Below are 24,348 nucleotides of genomic sequence, written 5' to 3' on the forward strand. Positions count from 1 at the left end.
AGTATGTTAATACACTGAGCTATTCTGTTAGCCAGGTCCTCTCTCACCTCTCAGTATGTTAATACACTGAGCTATTCTGTTAGCCAGGTCCTCTCTCACCTCTCAGTATGTTAATACACTGAGCTATTCTGTTAGCCAGGTCCTCTCTCACCTCTCAGTATGTTAATACACTGAGCTATTCTGTTAGCTAGGTCCTCTCTCACCTCTCAGTATGTTAATACACTGAGCTATTCTGTTAGCCAGGTCCTCTCCCACCTCTCAGTATGTTAATACACTGAGCTATTCTGTTAGCCAGGTCCTCTCCCACCTCTCAGTATGCTAATACAGGTGGGTGGTGACACGTTGGCTGATCTCAATGCAGTGTTTAAAGGTGTAAACAGGTGGGCGGTGACATGTTGGCTGATCTCAGTGCAGTGTTTAAAGCTGTAAACAGGTGGGCGGTGACACGTTGGCTGATCTCAGTGCAGTGTTTAAAGCTGTAAACAGGTGGGCAGTGACATGTTGGCTGATCTCAGTGCAGTGTTTAAAGCTGTAAACAGGTGGGCGGTGACATGTTGGCTGATCTCAGTGCAGTGTTTAAAGCTGTAAACATGTGGGCGGTGACATGTTGGCTGATCTCAGTGCAGTGTTTAAAGCTGTAAACATGTGGGCGGTGACATGTTGGCTGATCTCAGTGCAGTGTTTAAAGCTGTAAACATGTGGGCAGTGACCTCTAGCTGACTTCACTACATCAGCCCTGCCAGAGAAGAAAGTGTGTGCTACCAGGCGGGCATTTCTTTTGTTGATCTGTCGCCCTCCTCAACCTTTTTATCCTGCTCCTTTTTACACCTAGCTTGTTCTCTCTCTCTCTCTCCCTCTCTCTCTCTCCATCCTCTGTCTCTCTCGCTCTCCCTCTCTCTCTCCCTCTCTCTCTCCCTCTCTCGCTATGTCTCTCTTCTCTCTCCATCCTCTGTCTCTCTCTCTCTCCATCCTCTGTCTCTCTCCCTCTCCCTCTCTCTCTCTCTCCCTCACTCGCTATGTCTCTCTTCTCTCTCCATCCTCTGTGTCTCTCCCTCTCTCGCTATGTCACTCTCTCCATCCTCTGTCTCTCTCTCTCTCTCTCTTCCTCTCTGTCTCTCTCTCTCTCCATCCTCTGTGTGTCTCTCTCTCTCTCTCTCGCTATGTCTCTCTCTCTCCATCCTCTGTCTCTCTCTCTCTCTCTCTCTCCCTCACTCGCTATGTCTCTCTTCTCTCTCCATCCTCTGTGTCTCTCCCTCTCTCGCTATGTCACTCTCTCCATCCTCTGTCTCTCTCGCTCTCCCTCTCTCTCTCTCTCCCTCACTCGCTATGTCTCTCTTCTCTCTCCATCCTCTGTGTCTCTCCCTCTCTCGCTATGTCACTGTCTCCATCCTCTGTCTCTCTCTCTCTTCCTCTCTGTCTCTCTCTCTCTCCATCCTCTGTGTGTCTCTCTCTCTCTCTCGCTATGTCTCTCTCTCTCCATCCTCTGTCTCTCTCTCTCTCTCTCTCTCGCTATGTCTCTCTCTCTCCATCCTGTGTCTCTCTCTCTCTCTCTCTCTCTCTCTCTCTCTCGGGATTCAGTGACAGACAGAAAAAAATCCCCAATACAATAAGTCATATGCCGGTATGAGACTCTGATGGTATGATAACCGTAGGCAAAAATCAAACAGTTTCACTCTGTCGCGGTATTGTGCACCTCTAAGACATGTTTTTGTAAACTCTCTGGGCAAATAAATACATAATGTATTATGTAAAAAAAATGGCCATTGAACTAAGTGTATGTTTTAAAATAACATAGAACATTAGTAAACCACGTATGTTAAGTTAACAGTATGTTAGGGGTTTAGGACTCTCAAAGAATATTCTATATTCGAATACGAATATATCAATTAAATAATATTTGAATATGAAAAATTAACATTCTATTATTATTATTATTATTATTATTATTGATAATAATATCTTAATAATAATATCTTAATAATAATATCTTAAGATTTACATTACATTTAACCAGGTAAAAAACCTGGCCAAGTGTCCTGGTTGCTACACTAGCGCCTCCTCTGGTCGGTCATCCAACATGCCTCTAGCATATTGTCTTAGGGCCTTGAAGGGGTTTTCCTGGACACTGGACACAAAAATTGATTGGAGTTTTATTATTTATTGCCAGCAATAAGTAGGCCTAATACGTTGGCAAGTGTTTCCTTCAAGCAGTCACTGTGTGTGTGTGTGTGTGTGTGTGTGTGTGTGTGTGTGTGTGTCAGCGCCAGCAGAGGTTAATAACAGTCACAGGGTGCGTCATGTGTTTGACCCTGCCTCATCTCCATCCTCCTTTAGCTGCTTTCTCAGTGTGCCCTATGGAGCTCATCTGACTTTCCTACAGTATATATCATTTTACACATGTGGACACTGGCCACTGTAGCACTTGTAGGCCAAGGACCCTTAAGAGGCTCTAGGCCAGTGCTAACCAATTTGGGGCCCGCGCTCTGTTTGTTTTGGCCCGCCACGGATTTGGGAAAACAATTCCCCCCCCCCCTAAATATTTTTTTATCCCATTTTTATCCCCCTTAGTGCTAATTTGACTTTGATTTATCCTGGTTGCTACTCCACCCTCTGCCGATCTGGGGAGAGCCAAAACTGGCTCCATGCTTCCCCCGAGACATGGGCAGTCAATATCATTGCCTCTACCCGACATGCAACACTCCTGCTCAGAGTTGCTGTTGAGCTCCAAGATCTCTCAAATCTCAGCGGATTGCTGCTTCCAGTAGACTTTTTGCAGGTGGTTTTGAACAGAGAAGAGATGGAGCTGTTCAAAACACATCCAGTATGCAAATGAGAGTGAGACCATGAGTGATACACCACCTGTGATACAAGTGTAGGTGTGCCTGCCCCCTGTACAATAGCGTGCGTGCGCAAGTGTCAGGTGTCAGGTGTCAGTGTCAGTACCAGACGCAAGGCTGGTGTCAGGTGTCAGTACCAGACGCAAGGCTGGTGTCAGGTGTCAGTACAGGACACAAGGCTGGCCATAATTCCAATGAATCAGCACTTGATCTGGCGCTGTTGTGTGACGTTGCTCTGGCGCCGCCCTGTGGCATCGCAGGGTTTTACACCACTTCCTCAATTGTTACAGTCCTGTGAGTATTTCAGGTTTTGTTATTTGTGTCAGTGATGTTCCTACTGTACATGTCACAATGCTCAAATAAAGATTATAGTTTAGGCGGAAATGGTGGAAAAACGAATGTTGTTGACACTTTGAAGAGCCCATGTGACCTATGTTTATTAGACAAACTCACAACTGTGCTTAAATGAACCAATAGGCTCTTTCACACCGGCCATGAAAGCCGAAAAATGCACGGAAAATAGGATTAGCGCCTCCGATGTGAAAGTCGTGAATGCGCTTTGGTGGACAATTGATTTACGCCTTTTGTCCCGCGACGGGAGGTAGTAACAGCGCCGGGTTACCTGGCAACCCGCCTCCACTTGAAAGGTCGTCGCAGCGAGCCGGAAAAGGTGCGAATGGTCAGCTCATTCATAAAAAAATTACAGGGGAAATCACCTCATGTAGCACAAAAGTGCAGGAGTGAAAGTAAAAAAAGTAGCCTATACAATCATGACTGCAGGGACGCCAGGAGGAATGCTCCATGCGGTTAGGCTTTATGCTCAAACGATGTTGACATTAGTAGGTAGGCTACAATTAACGGATATAATAATAAGCTTCAGAGGGCTATAGCTGTCTGTGGCGAGTTGGTCTGACTCAGACCAGGTTATTCCCTCTCGAAATCAGCTCTGTGCATTCCCTTACAAAAACTACTAACGTTATTAGTCATGTGCATTTATAGCCCATACTATTCCCCCGACGAACGTTATGCAGACTGCAGCTGTTTGATATGCGGGCGGTCGTGTATCGTTTCAATTTTAGTAGGACACCATATCGATCTGCCCGCCCACCTTGCGAGTGCGGCGGCGGAGCCCGTTTTGGCGAGTCCGCCCACCATGCGAGTGCACCTATCCTCTCCCAGCTCAGCGGACTAGGAGAAGGAGGGAGGGAAGTATTGTTGTTGAATTAATTTGTTCATCATACAGTAGCCTAGGCTACACTAACCTATGAAAATATTCATTTGGGCTAGGAGGAGCTGGAAATCCCTCCGCTCGCCTTTCAATCCGGGAGCAGAGGATTTCACCTGAAAGTACACCACAGCACGGGAAAGTGGCCGTGCTGCTTGGCTCTGTGTGAAAGCAATTTCTGTGGCGAGGGTGCGAGCTTTGCGGGACTTCTAAACGGCAATTTTTGCGCGATCTGTGTGTGAAAGAGCCTTATGAGTCTACCCTTTAAAATTAGACCAAACATGCCTTCACAAAACATGAGTAAAGGTCCTGAAAATGAGCCTAAAGTAGGATATGCACCAGCGCCTAGATACCAATTTATTGTAGGGAGTGGTTAACTGAATGTGCTGATAACTGTGACAAAGCTACCACTTAGCAAAGGTTATCATACCAAAATATCATCTATGGACATGTACCTTTTCAAAAAATGTGACTAGATTTTGCCACCTTGAGTGATACCAATAAGTGAAATTTTGGGCTTTGGCATCATGAGTCAGTCAAGTTCAGATGTCTGCTTGGAGGTAGGTGCTATCTCTGAAGCCAGATGTTTGGCTCTTAGGGGCCCTTTACACGAGGACAGTTTCTGAAAGAAACGACACAATAGCGTTTCCTTCACACCTTTTCCTTCACACCTTCTCCCTGTTTACATGAGCGCTGTTAAATTTTTAAAACGCCGTAATGTACATGCCAGGTCGCTAGGTGGCAGTGTGATCACCTTATTCTTTGCCCATACAAGGACGCTTACTGCATGACGTAATTTCACTTTAAACGTGGAAGTAGAGTACACTTTCCGCAGTCATTTAGACTTGCCAAAAAGCTTTTTTCAAGCTAAAAAACCCCCCAAACTGTTAAAGTTTTAATATTTGTCGGGTGAGAATGTAACATATATGTGACCAGTTTATCAGAATAACGCCTATTGGAAATCTTTAACGAGCAGCGAGGACCGGGAGGCTCCTCATTCAGCGCTGGCCAGCTGACTGTGATCTGTCACCCTACTGCTACTGGCAGTGAGAAAACACTGTCGACTGCTTTTGTAACTAACGTTAAATGCCGACCGGGTACAGCCATCGGCTCCTCGCAGCAGTAACGCTATGAACATGTAACTGAAGTTGGCCGCAGTGTAGCTTAATTCTGAGTGTTGCCAAACTTCATTCATACTGACGTATTTGGTTGCCAACTCGCGCACGGCATCGCGTGTGTCGCCTGTGCGGGCACGTCAGAGTTTCTGAAATGTGCCGTTCCAAAGTGATTACATGGAGCGCTCAGCGGGGAGCGTCACCAAGAATTTCACTCTGGAGGGTGGTTTTAAAATGTGTCGTTTCCTAAGCGCGAATTCGCCGTCGCCGTCTTAACGGGAGGCACTAACGATACAATAATTCCCCGTTTCCATAGGAAACCGTCCTCGTGTAAAGTGCCCCTTAATGCTCCTGTATCTCCTGCCTGATGGGAGGAGATTGAAGAGGCAGTGTGCCGGATGAGAGTTGTCTGCTGTGATTTTATTAGTCTTCCTGATTCTTCTTGTGGAATAAAGTGATGACAGTGAGGGGAGACTACAGCCGATGATTTGAGATGCTCTCTCCAGCCGGGTCTTCTTGTCCTCAGTGGTTGTGTGACCAAACCAGACAAGCATGGAGAAAGTGAGCACACTCTCAATAGCAGACCTGTAGAAGTGGCTCATGGCTGCTTGACTGACCCTGAAGACAGAAGAGAGGGAGGAGAAAAGGGGGCGGGGTTAAGGGTAGGGGAGGTTGTAAGCTTGGGAGAACTTGTAGCTTTTGAGTAAGGCCAGGTCTGAACAGCCTCAGAGGTGTGTGTGTGTGTGTGTGTGTGTATTTGAAAGACAATGGGGGACGTCCTGACACCTCTCCACAGCTGCCCCCCTCCCTTGACTAATAAAAAGAGATGGCAAATAAGAGAATTTTCCAGAATGTTGGCGTGTTGCTTTACATATCAAAGGGGAGTGCTGGATCATGGTCTGTTTTCCACTAAGCAATTTGAAATGAATGCATGTTTACATCCTCTAATTAAGCGTATAAGTTCTGCAAGACTATCATTTTGATCTTGCCTCGTTGATGAACTCGTGTAGGCTGTGGTGTAGGCTTGTATAGGCCTAAAGATGGGTGGGAAACAAAACACATTTTCTATCTTGTACGTCTAAAAGCTGGTGGTCTTTTTGCCCATGATGCCCTCTGCCTTTCATACAGGCATCGTTTGCCTCGGCCAGCTGCTCGCTCCGGCCAAGGAGGCTTTTCACCAGCTGTTCATGTGGAAGACTCTGTTCATGAACCTCCACTGTAACCAGCGGCTACAGGAGAAGCTGCTGGCTCCAGATCAAACCGTATGAACAGTTCATATCACCATTATAGTGATCAAAATGACTATTGTCACGGCATTGTTAAAATGTGCTGGAAAAGTACTGATACACTCAACTGAAATAATTTCACCAAGGCCTGTGTCTGGGAGACTGTTGCTAACTTTGGTTATTCACTGTGTTTTTCAAAGTGCTGTAATCACGGTAACACTGTTTTAATTATGATTCAAATGTAAAGGGTCATACTAACTGTAAGGAGAATTGTATCAGGGTTTATCATTAAACCCAGAATCATTTCATCCCTACTGTTGCTCCAGGCTCCCTCTCCTCCTCAGCCCTACTGGAGCCAGTGGCTGGTCCTGGAGCAGTCTGTCCCCCTGCCTGCCTCTCCTCCTCAGCCCTACTGGAGCCAGTGGCTGGTCCTGGAGCAGTCTGTCCCCCTGCCTGCCGTCAAGCTGCCCGCCACACACAGCCACACACTCTGGGGTCTGGAGATGAAGCTACTGCAGGCCAAAGCTCAAGGTATGGTCTGACCCATCTCTTAGAGCAGAGGGGTGCACGCACTATGGTCTGACCCATGGCTTAGAGCAGAGGGGTGCACGCACTATGGTCTGATCCATGGCTTAGAGCAGAGGGGTGCACGCACTATGGTCTGACCCATGGCTTAGAGCAGAGGGGTGCACGCACTATGGTCTGACCCATAGCTTAGAGCAGAAGGGTGCACGCACTATGGTCTGACCCATGGCTTAGAGCAGAAGGGTGCACGCACTATGGTCTGACCCATAGCTTAGAGCAGAGGGGTGCACGCACTATGGTCTGACCCATGGCTTAGAGCAGAGGGGTGCCCCAGGTGCGCTGGATTTGCGTTGATCACTGACTGAGCCGCCGTCTCCGTGTGACTGCATGTGTTTGCTCGCTGCGTGCAAGCGGCGCACCATGATAGTGAGATCAAACACACCCTGCTGTAAATTCAGCACAGGCTGTGGAAAGACGGCTTTTAAATGGTTGTTTCACGCAGCACTATCATTTTAACGGCACCGGCTAAATGACTGGCTTCCGTAGGAGGACTATCATATCTTCAGATCTGCAATCGGACGTGGGAGACGGGTCGGAGAGCGTTTTGAACAGCCGTTCCCCCCTATTGCCTATGGGAACGCTATGTGACCCTAATACTGCACGAGTGTATGAATGTCACCATTAACAGCAGTTAAAGGAGAACATTTGTGGAAATATCTTTTAAAGTGTTTTAAAGTGCCACGTGCTAGGACTGAGGCTGGTGGAAGAAGTTTGTTCTATTTTGGCCCCTGGTCGTGGAACGACCTTCAGGTCCGTCTTAAATTGGCCTATCTCATCTCTTTATCGAGTTTTAAACAAAAAAAATCTGAAATACTCACCACTAGCTGCTCTTGCCATGACGCATAGTTTGTTACTTTCAGTTGTCTTTTAGTACTTTCCGCACTGATGTTTTGGCACTTTTTAGATTTTAATTTGTTTTTATTGTTCTCCTGTTTGAGTAGATAAAGAAAAAACATTGCATGGATGCATAACTGGGACGTATCCTCAGTGATGTACCCTGGGGTCATAGGATGTTTCGGGTCTCGCAACATCATACACCCTCGCCCAGGTGACCCAGCCGGGGCTGGCCAAGCCCCAACTTACGTCCCAGTAGCTACCCACGGTCAGCCCTCTAGGAAGGGTCGAAGGTGGTCACGCGGTCAGGGCCACTCAATCCGCTGCTCCGGAACTACTCTGCCGGGACCGGGGGAGGGAGAGGGCTCTGGTACGTAGAGGGACCAGGCTCTGTGGGTTGCCACCCGGCCGGGCTCCTCCCTCGTCTCACCAGGTCTAGGACCTGTGCGCTGCACCAGACTCCCCCGCTCCAAACATCTCATTCTGAGGTGATGGTATCTTAGTGGACACCATGCAGTACCAGTACTTGGTGGCACTGCAGTCTCCACTTCGGCTTGAATGGCCCTCCTAAAAGGCCTCTTGTGGGTTGTTGGGCTTCTTCCTCACGGAAGACGCAGGCTGGGGAGCTAACCCATACTGCTCCCGGGTGCCGTCCCTGTTCCGGCTGTCAACTGTCTCTCCAGTAGTCACTAGTCTTTCCTGGTTGTCACGTAGTCTATTCCTATGAGTCACTGGCTAAGCCAGGCTAACAAGTTGAGAGGCAGGTCATAGTATCATGTCGATGATTTTATTTGACAATTCTGGGGACTGGATTGGGCTTTGGCCAATCCTGGCGTGTTCCGCCTCCAAATCGAGTGGGATTCAGTGTGTTGTGGCGCTCCCCTCAGGAAGAGCCTGCTGACTGACGCGAGGTTAGTGGCTGAGTGGAGCTCAGCGACCCGCAGGCAGCCAGCTGCCTTCGTGTTGCCGAGCGGAGAGTGCAGCACGTCGGCCTGGAATCTCCGAGGGGCTCTCTGGCTCTCTGTGAGGCGGCGAGGCGCCATTGCATCGCCATTGCATTAAATAATATTCCTGGAATGCGACTTTTAATGAGCCAGTTACATTTCTTTGCATTCTTAGACATTACCGTTTGATTTAGTTTGCATAATTGCTCAAATTAATAGTTAGTTTATGGGCTAGAAATTCTGCCAGATGACAGGCACTAGGCGCCATTTTCCCCTTAAATTGGAAGAGAAAATTATCCTGAAATGAAGATTTGATTGACAGCTGCCATGTCATGATATGATTGGTTGAAATGGGGTAGAAATTTGATAGTACTGGGTAGAGATGCTGCGATCGAGATTTTTCAATTCCGATCCGATTTCGATATTTTAGCTCAAAACCGATCCGATTCCGATCAAATTTCGATACCCGATTCGATACCGATTTCGATCCGATACCGATACAGCACATATTTAAGTCTCTCTATGCTGTCTGATAGCTAGCAGGCAACAAACATTTTTAGGGTTAGGTATGTATGTGTGTGCTTTGGTAATATAGTATGTAAACGATTTAGTTCATCTAATTCATTTGATGTAAAACTAAAACATAACAATCAAATTAGGGCTGGGCGATATATATCTCGATATTTTTGAAATCTCTCATAAATGCTCAATTTAACCCTTCAGGGTTCATACACATTTTGACCAATGGATTTCCATGACTTTTCCATAAGTTCTTAACCTGTATTTTATGCACACCTGGGGTAAAAAAGAAGAAGAAAGAAAGGGCAGATGTAGTGAGCAAAGATGGATGATTTAATAGTCCATAGCTCTGACCTAAGCAAATCTGACATCACTATTGTGATATAATATGATTGTTTTAGTAAAGTGTATCACTCAATAGTCAGTACAAAAAATAATGGCTTTTATAGAACCGAAAGCCTAGCTGCTTAGTCTGCAGATAAAACATAAAAAATTAAATTTAGACTCTTATTGGCATGACGGCAACATATAAGCTGTGAATTTTGCATTGGGGCCAGTTCTATAGTGAGGCATGGAAAGCCTCACTATACGCCATCATATCTGTGTCGTTTCACTTTTGACTGAAAAATGATGCCTGTAGTCTAGATTAAAGAAAATACATGTATGTGATGTTGACAATTATGTAGGCTATGTGCGCATTCGTTTTCCTTATAGATCATGAGTGCTCCGCAGCTAGCTACGTTAGCTTGCATGTAACGTTAGTTGATTTTGGAGACACAAACCCTGGACGTTTCATTTTGAGTAGGCTAATGCATGAGGTTCTCTATGGTTTACGCCAGCTCTGGGAGTATGAAATGCTTTAAATGCGGGGGTTTTGGTCACAACAAGCTTGTGGAGCGCTGCCCTGCAAGTAGATAGCCTAACCAGCTAGCTAACGTTAGCCCCGTTAGCCATCATCACAACAGCTAACGTTAACGCCAAAACAAATCCGCTGCCTCATCCCCACGTTTGGTTTAGCGTAACGCCAGCTCAGACTTTCCCCTAATCTCAGAAACCTTGCGGGGCATGTATTGCAAATTGCAATAGTGGTTGTTTTGTTATCATTTGAGAGACTGTCAGCCACACTGGGGGCGGCCATGTTTTGCTAGTCTATGATGCGGACGCGTGATTTCGAATCGCACATAGGTTAAGGACGGGTGTGTCTGACGTTTTGGCCCTGGCCATCCTAGGCTCAATGCGGCCTCTGCTGCTGCTGCTGCTGCTGCATGCTGGATAGAAATCCTGGAGCGGAGTCATGGAATGGAGTGCTTATATCGGAGCCTTGGATCGGTCATTTTCGCTGGAATCCGATCCGATCCGATCCATGTTTTTTGGCTGATATCGCGCCGATATCCGATCACATGATCGGATCGCAGCATCTCTAGTACTGGGTGACGTCCGCAAACTGTAAATTACTGTTATCAATGAAATCTTGAAAAATGAACTTTTGATGTGAAAAAGTGTGAAAAACTAAAGAAATTAGATTTTTGTGATTATTTTTGCCATACATACATTATTAAGGTGCACTGCATACCCAGGTATTTGAACTAAAAGAAAAAAGTCATTTTTGGGTTCAGCTCAACTTTAAAGTTTAAATGACAATGAAATAAGTGCTAATTAGCATTAGCTTAGCATTTTTGTAGACTAGTTTTAATGTAATTGTTGTAATCAAATTTCCATTGGACTATAACTTTCTTTGTTTTAATGTGAAACACTTTGTAAGCTCTGATTTCAGATAAGGCTTCTATAATTAATGATTTATGTAGGACTTGTCTCAAACAGATTATTATTAACATTAATGATTAATTCTACTCTGCATTATCTTATTGAAACATCTCTGGGTGCCTGTTGGACCCATCGACCTATATATGCCTACCACAATGAAGACCTGGGTTCGATTCCCGGCAGCGGTGCTTCCGGCTTGGTCAGACGCTCCTACAGACACAATTGGCTGTGTCTGTGGGGGGGATGCGGGTGGGGTATGAGTCCTGGCCACTGGCCGCTGCACTAGCGCCTCCTCTGGTCAGTCGGGGTGCCTGTCTGAGGGGAGGGGGGGGGGGGGTAGCGTGATCCTCCCACGCGCTACCCCCTGCTGGTGAAACCCCTCGCTGTCAGGTGACAAGAAGCGGCTGGTGACTGCACATGTATCGGAGGAAGCATGTGCTAGTCTACAACTCTCTCCAGATCAGCAGAGGGGGTGGAGCAACGCCCGGGACAGCAGGGGGAATTGGCCGAGTACAATTAGGGAGACAAAGGGTGAAAAATCGGCAAAAAAATACTTGATCAAAAAAGTAAATTACAACACTTCATCCTAAAATAAATGGGGGAATGTATTGAACACACTAAATTGTAGGAATGTATTGAACACACTAAATTGTAATGATATCTGAATGTATTGAACACACTAAATTGTAATGATATAGTAGTAGTAGTAGTAGTAGTAGTAGTAGTAGTAGTAGTAGTAGTAGTAGTTGATATCTGACAGTTTCAAATGGTTTTCTGTAACGATCATTACATTATTTCACAGGCCTCATAGGACAGACAGTTAGACAAACTCCAGTAGTGCTGCAACACTAATCCCATCCAGACAGGTTTTCATTTGGATTGAGTTCTGCTTGAAAGTCTTTTGGAAATGAACTCCTATGTTCTTTTTTTATGACACAATGCTGGACAAATGTATTTGTTTAGCAAATGACAAACAAAGAAATCACCTTCGTATCACAAATTCACACAGTTATATCTGTGAATTTGACTGCAGGTTCCTACAGCATTTCACAGAGGACATGAAGTTCAGCGTTGAGTTCACGGTCAACCGTTTGACCATGCGTATTCAGCACAGAGCAGCAGAGCTGGAAGAGGTGCTGTTCCCTGCTGGAGCCACTCCCTCCAGCCACCAACCACTCAGGTCAGACTCTAGGGCAAGAATCTAGCAGAGCTTCTTCTCCTGTGGAACAATACAAATGTATTGAACATGTGATTAGAGACAGCCATACTACAGTCGGTCCCTCTAGGATTTTGTGAAACTGTTGCGATCAAAGTGCTTGATTTTGCAGCGGTATTTCTCAAAAATTGCAATGCAATTTGCAAAGTTGTATTTGATTATTTTGTTGTAAAATTGTGGAAAATGGCAACAAATAGATCGTGATCCCCCCCCCCCCCCCCCCCCCCCCATAGTACCTAATGGCAGCTTTTCTCTGCAGTTTTTGTGGAGAAATTGCAGGAATATTGAGAAATTGCAGGCCCCGCCTACATTGCAGTGATTGGTTGAATTTGGATTCATTATTGCAATCGCAAAATGGTGGAGGGACCCGACACCGTAGCTTTCATCCTAACCCTGAAACTGAATCCCTGAAATGTTTGTGTGTACAGTAGTTTGATTAACAGTCAACTGGAGAACAACCCAGAGCAGCGTAAAGGCTTTTGCACACCAAGTCCGTATAGTCAGGGAGCCATGGGGTTGAACCTCGCTTCGTCGGATAAAGTTTTTTTCTCTGCTGATTCTTGTAGTTTGGGGGTATCTATTCAAAATACAGGAGGGTGCCCGCCGGTGAGTACCCTTGAGCATTTTCAGATATTAACCCCTTAATTGCCAAAATTCCAGAAAAATAGGGATTTATGGGATTTCATGCAAAATATTCAAATCAAATGCATCCAATTTGTTTTCTCCAATGTCTATTCATAAAGGAGGTCATGTACAATGTATTTCATTCCACATTACATAATATTAACCCTTTTAGGCCGTGCCAGCAAAACAAATGTTTTATGACAATAGGGGTTGTGCTGGATGAGAACATCCATTGAGCCTTGGCAGGTGGCAGGTGCAGTGCACAATTGCTCCACTTTGCATCACTGATGACAGCCTACAGTTCGTAGCAAAAGTTAATTGAATTGTGTGTGTGTGTGTGTGTTGCGTCCATGCGAGCGCGGGATGTGTGTTTCTCACAAAATGTTATTGCACTTCAGTTTACATCAGTGCCTATTAGGGGTGTCACAATATATCGTCCCACGAAATTTCGCGATAGTAAAACGTCACGATATGTATCGTTGAGATGAAATCTCATATCGTGAAAAAAAAAAAAAAAAAAAAAAAAAAAATTTTTTTTTTCTTCTTCAAAAATAGACAAAGAAACGTCTTTGTTTGTTGAAGTTCAATGTGTGGAAAGTAGTTCAGTTGAACAAGTCTCTGAAGAGACACATGAGAAGTTATACAGGAGAGAAACCATTCAATTGAGTTTCTGGCAAAACTGTTTACTTGACAGGAAAAACTGAAGATGCATAAAAAATAGACTAAGAAAAGTCTTGTTGTTTGAGTTTGAAGAAAAACTGAAGATGCATAATGAGAATTTATACTGCTGAGAAACCTTTTAGTTCAAAGTAAATCTAAGTGACGGTGTAACTCATTCTATTTCAAGATAAGCCTTATCTCCAATCTCATGTTTTTTCTAGTTGTTATTGTAATAACAATTTCCCACAACAGCATGTTTTGTATTTGTGCATTTCAAATAAAATACTACTTTTCCAGTCATATATTGTCATTATTCAAGTTTAAAAAAATATTGTTAAAATCGTATCGTATCGTATCGTTATCGTGAACCCAGTATCGTGATACGTATCGTATCGTGAACTGAGTGTATCGTGACACCCCTAGTGCCTATGACTTCATCAGTCATGTCATACGATGATATGCTCTTATGACATCACTGATGACATCGTCAGTCTTATAACATCACTGATGACATCATCAGTGGTCTTATGACATCACTATGACATCATAAGTTGGACAAAAATGTAAACAGAGAACAGAGCAACATGCTCCCTTTTATATGGATTTTATAGGAATAGCCAAGCGAATGTGATTGGATCAACAACGTTTGACGCTAGGCCAATCAGATGCGGAGAAGGGCGGGTCATGCCTTTGCCATCCTGGGAAAAAATAAATAAAGACGATTACTTAACTTCCGGTTGAAAGGTCAGCATGTGTAAACTGTCCGGACATTTTATTTATTGCCCAATTGTTATTTATTGTTAAAAGTTCTTCTTGAAGGGTGCTGGGCATCATGCCTTCACTGTAAAAAAAAAAAAAAAAAAAAGGAGGAGAAAAAAATGGCACTTTGGGCATCAGGGGAAAACGGGCAGGTGCTCGGGCACCCCTAGCACCCACCTCTGCACGTGCCTGATTAAGAGAGTGTGGACATTGCATTTGATGTAAACCAGAGCAATTTAGAGAGAGACTGGCGTCAGCGGAGGACCAAAATGTGTGACTCATTAGCTAATGAACAGCCAGGAAGGGTCTCGCGCTACTTTTGAATGCTAAAATAAAGCTGATAATGTACAATTTAATTAAAAAAACAAAAAAAACGTTCAGAGTACAACACAAACTGTCCATTTTACTGCAACTCGATAGTGTTGCTTAATCCAGGACCTTACTTCCTGGAACTCTTGAGAGTAAAAAACTGGTCCATTGGAGTGAATGGAGATGTCGTGACTCTTCTATATACACGGCTCTGATGTAAACTCATGACTTTGTCCTTGTCTCATACTAGGTAGCAGGGCTGGACTGCAATGTATTCTTACCGGTGCGATGGCCGCTGGGCCGCTGGGTAAGTGGGCCGGTCAGGTTGGTGAAAAAGTATGTATTATGTATTTGATTGGGCCGGTAGCGGCCCATTCAGGCGTCAATAATGAATGATTCTGGTCTCTGGAGTGGCCCTCTAACCAATGCTAATGTATAGCTTTGTAATTTAGGATGTTACCTGAAGGCAACACAGGTGGTGACAGCCAATGACATGCACGGAAAACGTATGTATGTCTGTGTGTGTCTCTGACCACAGAGAGAGAAAGAGAAACTGTTCCTCGTGTTATATTTATTTCCTCCGTCTTGCTGCTGCTCTGGGAGTGCACGCGAGAACTGCTGCATTAACCCACTCTGCTAACAGACGTGTTGTTCAAAGATGTTGTTGGTGCTCCCTCTAACTCCACAATGTGCAAGATAGTAATAGGCTATGTGTCTCTGTATAGGCGGGTGCACAACGCACACACCCTGCTGAGAGCAGCGCACACACATGCTGACATGCTGCGCTGCTGAGACGCACAGTGTGCGACTGAAATGTCTGCACTTTAAAAAAATCAGTGTTATGTTTAGTACTTGTTCAAAAGGCCGTCTATCAGCGCCGTTTGCTGAGGATGCAGATCAGGTACGCGCTGGGGATTGGAACGGACTCGTGCTGTAGCGGGCACGCGCTGTAGTGTAGCGGGCACGCGCTGGAGAGGTGAAGTGCGAGCGGACAGAGAGAAGAAAGCGAGTGAGGAGCATGGTTCATGTCCGCGGTTCAGAGACTGATCTCAGTTAGTACTGTGTGCGTGCGTCCCTGAGACCTGTAAGTCATGTCACTGTTTAAGTTATCAGTTAATTGCAGTTAATGTAAAGCATAAGTTTATATTCATGTTGGAGATTTGGTTACCCTAGAAGGATGCGTGATGGATTCCGCTCCTAGTACATGTGGCTGTTAATTGAATAATTGATGGAATGCCATACTCCGTGCCTGTCGGGTGCATTGTGGAGACTATGCTATGACTAAGATTATATTAGAAATAGATGTTTGCCCTGCATTAGTATTGTATAATTCATAGTGGTTTGTGGTTTGGTGCACATTTAAATAGTTTTATTGTATCAAGCTTAGGCAAGTAATAGTAATTATTAGTGATTGTTATTTCCACGATATATGTACATGTATGTTGATATGGAGGCTGATATGCTGGCTATGTATGTAGTGAACATACAATAGTTTATGTCAGTATATAGTGTATATACTGTGTGTATGTATGCATAGATGGATATAACTGATGCTATAGGCTTTGTGGTGGACTAGTTTATTACTGTAATTATAATAATGTATATATATATTTTATTTCTTTACAGAACCACATACACATGTAAACCACGCCCATGTCTGACCATTGCTCAGTCAAGTAAAAGTCTTGAAAGAAGATAAGTTGTCTGCTTCCGTGTTTTAACAGACACACCTGGAGCGAAGTTTAAATCCAATCAGAACCAGCAAGTTATAGTATCATATAGTCCTTTATTATAGCCTCAACAACAGTACTGTACTTATGTCTATTTAATAAGTAAACGTTGAGTTCTCACTGGGCACGTTTATTCAATGCTGCAACATCATTACACCTAAAACCCCTAGACCGGGTCATAACATGTGGCTTTATAAGTAAATCCCCAACCCATGCGAGCGCGAGCTCGAAAAATTGGGCCGATTCGAAATTGTGGGCCTGTCTGACACATGGCAGGTAGCTTTTTTGATCCCAGTCCAGCCCTGCTAGGTAGGTAGGTGCTTCATACTAATGATGTGATTCATGACCAGAGACTTTGACAATCCATCAGTTCCTACATGGTCACTGAAATACCAATACCCTTCAAGGTGGCAAGTGGGCGGGGCACATGAGGTTTATCGCTCTATAAACTAGCAAAGAAACACACAAACACACATGCGTGCGCACACTCACACACCCGCACACCCACAGCACAGAATACTACAACAGTTACAAAGAAGTGTAATTAGTGAGTTAGAGGCCGAGGCCCAAATCCACTCAAGATTGTTGCTAGCGTAAATCCGAAATCAGTCAACCATTGTTTTCATTTCCACCCATATTATTTGCAGAAACTGTCCAATTTCATTTTCATGATGGTGTTTTGGTGGGGCTCCAGACTGCAAAACCATTTCATCACATTTTTTGCAATCATTTTTCTTGGCAGTGCTACCCAAAACTATAACTGGTCACACCAGTCAGTGCAAGTGGTATAATGTGTCAGATAATAGGAATCGTTGTAAACTTCCCTTTAGGAGAATCCAAATTCATTTTCATTTGTGAGCATTTGCATACGGTTTGCCAAACACAACAGTCAATGAATGATCAGTGTCAGGCACTTGTGTGCCTTGAGGCAAGTCCAGGTGTGCTTTGGGATGTTGTGACAACCATACATTATTATTGCAAATAGTCTACATGTACAAAAAGTCACGAGTTAATTTTGAATTGGACTATATCAGTTATTTGTATGCACTCATAGGCAGATTCTATAGCCTAAAGAAATGATTTCAAGGATAACAGAGAAATAATGATGGGGAAACACACATAGAGGCTATTTTGCACAGGTATTAGGTGTGCCTTGAGCTTTTGTCTTGCCCTTTGGTGTGCCTCAGACACACACAAGTTTGAACACCACTGGTCAAGGTAGTTCAGATGTCACCTGCACATACTGTCTGTACACACACTCTTCCCCCATAAGCGACCCAGACATGTTCAGGCCAAAGTGACAAGTTATTAAGACACAAGTTGACCCTGGTGCCTCTCTATCTCAGATCTTCTACATTCGATCGTCAAATAGGTCTAATTATTTATTTTTTATAAATACTTGATTCTAATCGGTCCCATTTCCAATTGATTGTAAATATGTAAAGATCAAAAAGTCTTTGATCAACAAAAACAAACATCTAAAGCCTTTAGAAAAGAAAGAAACAAACACTGATTCAACTTGTTTAATCAAGTAAAAAATTACAGGCTCTGAAATTTAATCTCATGGCTGTTCCTGTGCAATGCTAACTGAACCTCACGTCATATTAAGATAAACAGAATTTCTGGCGTGAGGACTCTGGAGACGATGAACCAAGCACACACGGATACACTCCAATTATCGCTCTCCAATGATAGAAGTAGAATTGGCTACAGCCCAGGTGGTGTATGATGGTATATAATCTCTGGTCCTGGATTTGTTTGAAACACAGTCACTGAAGAACTAAATGTAGGAAATGAAATAAATTAACTGACAGTCCTTAAGTCAGTTTTGGTGGAGCACAAAGTCCTTCATCGCTTGTGGTAGTGGTAGGGAGTGGACTTGGTTCAGCCGATGTGTGCCCAGCACTGACCAGACTGTGAGGACATCTCTTGGCCTCCAGAAAGACCCTGAGAGCCTCAGTTTCTTCCCCCAGGCTGTCCGCATGATAAATGCAAGACAGTAGTAACTGTAGGACGTTGCCATGTTTTTTATTATTTTTTCTAACAATTATTTATGGTTCGATTATGGTATTTTATGCAGGCCGTGTTAGGCTACTGCTTTTTAAATTATTTGGTCTTTTTACTTAGGATACTGTACAGCACTAAATGGTTAGCACTTTATGATCAGCACTTTATGACTCTTATGTCCTGTGTCTTTTATTAGTGGCCGGGCCAGCGAAGCGCCAGGCCACTTCTTGTATTTGCCTGTATTCTTCATCCTCCCGGGAAGTTCGACTTCCCATGGATGAAAACTAACCAAACTTTGCACAAAGGTCCAGTCCCATGCCAAACGTCTTTGACACAAATTTGGGGCCAATAGTCCTAACGGTGGCACTACAGCGACCGTCTAAAGTTTAAAACTTAAAAAATTCATAAAAAATCAGGCGTACGTGCTACGGCTTTGCAACTTTCACCGAAATGTGCGCCTAAATGAGGGGAAGCTTTTGTACAATGCAACCTATGGCCAATTATGAAGTCTAAAGACCGCAAAACTGCAAAAACTGCAAAAACCATTAAACCCTACTCCTCCCACATTTTTTCTTCAAACGACACCAAACTTCAGTATCTGCATCGTTAGACTGTTCTACACAAAAGTATCAAACCAGATTTTCGATCGGTCAAAAATTGAGCCCACAGTGCATCAAAACGTTGAATTCTGGCCCCGTGTATAGCCTAATTACCTTAATTACCTTTGGCAATTAGGTTGTATTTGTGATGTCATCAGTCAGTCAAGCAATTGTGATGCCATCACTAATGTCACTCGAGCAATTGTGATGTCATAATATTTTTTTTCCCCATTGACTTGCATGGGGTTTCGAAAAATCTTGTTACATTTGGCAATTAGGTTGTATTTGTGATGTCATCAGTCAGTCAAGCAATTGTGATGCCATCACTAATGTCACTCGAGCAATTGTGATGTCATAATATTTTTTTTCCCCATTGACTTGCATGGGGTTTCGAAAAATCTTGTTACATTTGGCAATTAGGTTGTATTTGTGATGTCATCAGTCAGTCAAGCAATTGTGATGCCATCACTGATGTCACTCGAGCAATTGTGATGTCATAATATTTTTTTTCCCCATTGACTTGCATGGGGTTTCGAAAATTTTTGCAGTAAATTAGCTGTAATTCAGAAACCATAACAGCTACAGCTACGAAACTTCGTAGGGAGGTGCACAGAGGGGCCTTATACTATACACGAAAGAAATACACAAATTGAGCAGATGGTGGCGTTATAATAGCCCTCTTTACAGCCTGCACTCGGCCCCTAAGGAGGATCTGCAGTCCTCTTCGGCCGAGCTCGTGTTGGGCCAGCCACTAAGAGTCCCTGGGGAGCTATTGTGATGTCATGTCATAAGTGACATCACATGTGGTGTGATGTCACTCCTTTGCATCGACTTCCACAGTACGGCAATTGGGTTGTATTTATGATGTCATCAGTCAGTCAAGCAATTGTGAAACCATCACTGATGTCACTCGAGCTATTGTGATGTCATGTCATAAGTGATGTCACAAATCCTTTCTGGTTGACGCTATATAAGTGGGAACAGTATATCTTTCCATGTAAGGTCCCAGTTGAGATGCCTCGCAACAAAAAACGCCATCAGATGATCAAGAAGCTCCATGCTGCAAGGAAATCAGAAAAAGCTGGTGCTAACACTGCAATTGCTGAACAAATCCATATCAACAATTCCCCAGATCGATCAAGACATAATGTTGGTGAAATCCCTGCAACATTATGTCCCATGGTCCATAACTTCTGAACCGTATGGTCTATCATCAAAGCCTTGAGACTTGCCCGGCCACGACCCATTGCTGCGCAGCAGCTATAATTGTTATTATTGTTGTTTTCTTTCTTCTTTGACACAGTGTAAAGGCAGAGACCTAATCCTATTTCATTTCACTGCATGTTTTACCTTGTATGACATTGTATGTGACAAATAAACTACCCTTGACCCTTGACCCTTGAGGATCCGCCCTCACATCCAGCTGTGCCTGCTCTGTTTGTCACCAGGGCCGGGTCAGCACCGTGGTCCAGCAGCAGCTGGACGAAGGCCGTGTTGCACCTGTTATTCAGCACCACCTCCAGCAGGAAAGAAGCCACATCACGGGTCAGAACGCCAGCGGCCTGGAGCAGCAGGCGGAAGCAGTCCAGGTGGTTGTGTACAGCACTGATGTAGAGAGGGGTCAGGGTGTCTGAGCCGTGTATGATTCTGTTCGGGTCGGCCCCGGCTTCCAGGAGGATCCGGACACAGTCCAGGTGACCAAAGCTCACGGCCAAGTAGAGAGGTGTCCAGATGTGTCACTGTACCACACTGACTTGTATGCTGTGTCTCAAACAGAAGGTATTATTTGGCCGCAGCTCGGCTGCTGTGTGGCCAATGAGACCAGCATCACTGATGATATCAGATTTATGACATCACTGATGATGTCACAGTGGGATTTATGACATCGCCAATGATGTCACAGTGAGATTCATGACATCACTGGGATTTATGACATCACTGGGATTTATGACATCACTGATTAGGTCACAGTGGGATTTATGACATCACGGATGATGTCACAGTGGGATTTATGACATCCCAGTGGGAAAATCACGGTGCAGAGAAACATTACATTACATTACATTACATTACGTCATTTGGCAGACGCTTTTATCCAAAGCGACTTACAATAACACATTTTTTGTCAGCAATAGAACAATCAACTATGGAGCACAGTCTGTGACAACTACAACTTCTGAAGGAACAGTGGTACAAGTTTAGGTTAGTGGTACAAGGTTGGTTAGGTTTTTTTTTTTTTTTTTTTTATATAAGGAAAGAGAGAGACGAAGTTAGATCAAGGAGGGCCCAGAAACAGACATCTTACAGACATACTTCCCATCTCTGATTCATTTAAACTTTTTACAACACCAGCAACAGAATTAACTAATGTGAGCCCAGCCTAAAACCCATTAGCCATGATTATGGCGCTACAATCCACAACATTTTGATAGTATTAGTCTCATTATTAATGTTGAATATATTATTGCATATTATTTTAGTAAGCTATCAATTAATAATTATCCAGTCACTGTAATAGCTACTACTGAGACTACTGAATGTGCCACATGATTCAGAGGATGAGGAGCGCAATCTAAGAAAAATCGCAAAAACGTAAACTTTAAAGTTTGATTTATTCAAATGACTCAAATGTACAAAAAGTGTCAAACTCATCATCAACACCAGACACTTGCTATTATGCGTTGATTGTGCACACTATATAAAAAACTAGGGAAAACCATCTCTGATGGTAGAAACTATGTGACTGCCAAAAAGTGGCACAAGGCGATTTAACCCTTGAAAAGCTGGTCTGAAAAACGCCATAGGTTGAGGCCACGTCTCATCATAGACAGGCCGCATGTCTGGGAACGCCCACAAAATGTTAAACGGCTGGCGCGCGAGTGGGGTAAAACCGCCGATATATCTCATGGGCTGACTCACCAAAAGACGTGCTGCGGCTCTAAACTACAGGTTCGGGGGTTCTAGAGCAGAACACAAGACGTCTGCTCAGATGTGCGTTTACTGCGGTGGTTAAATCCCCGATCGTGTCTGCCTGGGCTGGGCTATCAGCTAAATTCTAACTTTGCTGAATGGATAGAACAGGGGAATTTACCCCACCCTGACCCTGCCCCCAGGCTAACCCAGCGTCTATTGTGGGCGTTCCTAGAGCCTGTATGGGCGTTCCCAGACATGCAGACTGTCTCTATAGAGCCATTTTGGGGATACTGTAGGTTGTGAATTTGAAGTAACTGGTTTTTAACCCTTGAAAAGCTGGTCTGAAAAAGGCCATATAGAGCCATTTTTTTGTATATATGGGTAGGTGGACAGTATTTGTGAACATTGATATTTGATACCTTTTTCCTCCCCAAAGTGAAGTACAGTAGCTGGTTTTTCATGCATTTCACAGGTCTATTAGACCATGAGAACCAGTTTTGGCCAGACTGTACTCCACATATTCAGACAGTCTATTATGCCCCTGTTAGTAGCATTAATTGATAACTTCAACATCCTGCATGCTCACCTTTTGATATTTAATTATTAAAATGATGGGTGCTTCTTCCGCTTCCGGTGTAATAGACTGTTTTAACTTGACAAAAAGAACGTCTATGAGGATTTTACAGCAGAGCCATTCTGCTCTCCAGCCGTGTCGTTCGGGTGCTGGGATAACGTAATGCATTGTGGGTAGTCGGCTACTGTGGCTAATGCTAGCGGCTAGCGTAATAGTTACTTTACATGGCAGTAAAACGCCACTAAATGACCAAATTGATTCAACTTTTAACCATTTCGAGTAACACTGTTTCCATACGGACCCCCAGCGTTGGTTAGTTGTTTATAACGTGACTAAGGAAATGGCAAGCTGCAACAATAAGTCATGTTAAACCGGACCTTGTACCCACAATTATTTTTTTACAGTGGGGCATTCAACAATAAGGTGGATAGGCTAGTGATCATCTCTGACAATCTCAATGAGACTCATGATGGCTGGGCATATTGTAGCAGCAAAGCCACATCAAACCAAGCATCGCAGAGAAAGCTATCCGGCACCGCCGAGGGAAACAAACCGCTATAGCGCTTTGAGGGATTCATCATTAAAAGCTTCCTTTGCAATGCTGACGTTAAAGTTGAAATGATCTTACAAAGTCATTATTTCGTTTGTGATTCAACTCCGAAATTGTTTTAGTGCTTCAGTACAGAGATTTGACTAATCTTGTCAAGGTATTGAGGGAGTCCATATAGCTCTCTTGTTTTGATGAAAGAGTTTTAGCTGATTCCTATCAAGGCGAGAAAAAGATTTCTGTGTTTTTGTGTGTGTGTGTGTGTGTGCGTGTGTGCGTGCGTGTGTGTGTGTGTGTGTGTGTGTGCGTGTGTGTGTGCGTGTGCATGTGCAGGCTGCTATGTGTTCCCGCTGTGGGTGTATGACTGGAATGAATGTGATGAAAGGGTGTTGCGAGTTATCTCTAGACCTGTTACACTCTCTGGCACACTTTGTAGAGGAGAGAGCCTCTGCAGCCTGGTCACATGACGCTGGTCACATGATGCTCATACTGGGGCCTTAGAGGAGGGGATGGATGGTGGACATTGCCGCTGTAGGATTGGCCCGCGTCAGAAGCAGACATTGATTTGTCAGGAGGGGGAGGGGCATAGAAGAAGAACAACTTAAACTTTTTTCTTCTTTTTGTCTGTCGACTGTTGCGACAATAAATGAGGTTTTTTATCAGAACTAGGCATCTCGCGCGCTCGATTCGCCCTGCAACCGCCCTGCAACTTGCATACGTAGCTCAGCCGCAGCGCGGCCTCGCCCACGGCTCGGCTGCTGCATGGCCTCGCCTGCCCTATTGGCAGGTAGGGATGCAACGGTGTGAGTTTTTGACGGTATGATAACCTTGGACAAAAATAGACGAAATATTCCCATACAGCCGACGTCGTCTTTTTAGATGGGGGAAAGTTCAGGGGGGTCCTTGCGGCTCCTCTCTACTGTGATCTAGTCTAGGTAGGCATGCAGCCAGGGGGAGAGGCCACGTAAGCTGCACTCTGCAAGCGACCTGGGCACTTTGTTTTGGGGAAACAGCTGATACCGTGGGGAAGGTATGACGGCAAATCTTAGTGGTTTTGATACCGTGACGTTTTCAAACCGCGGTATACCTTCAAACGGTATACCGCTGCATCCCTAATTGGCATGTAGAGATTCAGAGTAGATGATACACACTGGGAGGTGTGAAGGGCAGATTTGGCTGCTGATGATGGTCTGATGGTGTAGTTAAGCCTATTTGGGTATTGTGCATCCTACCCTGAAACATGCACAGAACATTGTGCATGGCAAACCAGGCACTTCACAGTTGCACTTATTTTTTTTTGTTATCAATTTTTTTATTCATGATTTTGTTACATAAAACAGTACAATGTCAAGTACATTTTG

General features: G+C 44.3%; 1 protein-coding gene across 1 annotated transcript in view; it reads left to right on the forward strand.

Annotated features, from left to right (window-relative positions):
- LOC310796736 (ATP-binding cassette sub-family A member 2-like) overlaps window positions 1-24,348 on the forward strand; it is a gene marked incomplete at its 5' end in the record, with an annotated part of 105,113 nt that overhangs the window by 33,827 nt on the left and 46,938 nt on the right. The window contains 3 exon segments of the mRNA XM_083658972.1: window positions 6,306-6,439; window positions 6,748-6,934; window positions 14,868-14,924. Coding sequence (XP_083515098.1) covers window positions 6,306-6,439; window positions 6,748-6,934; window positions 14,868-14,924 — 378 coding nt within the window.

The sequence above is a fragment of the Poromitra crassiceps genome, assembly GCF_964638095.1.
Source record: "Poromitra crassiceps genome assembly, chromosome: 23".
Taxonomy (NCBI): domain Eukaryota; kingdom Metazoa; phylum Chordata; class Actinopteri; order Beryciformes; family Melamphaidae; genus Poromitra; species Poromitra crassiceps.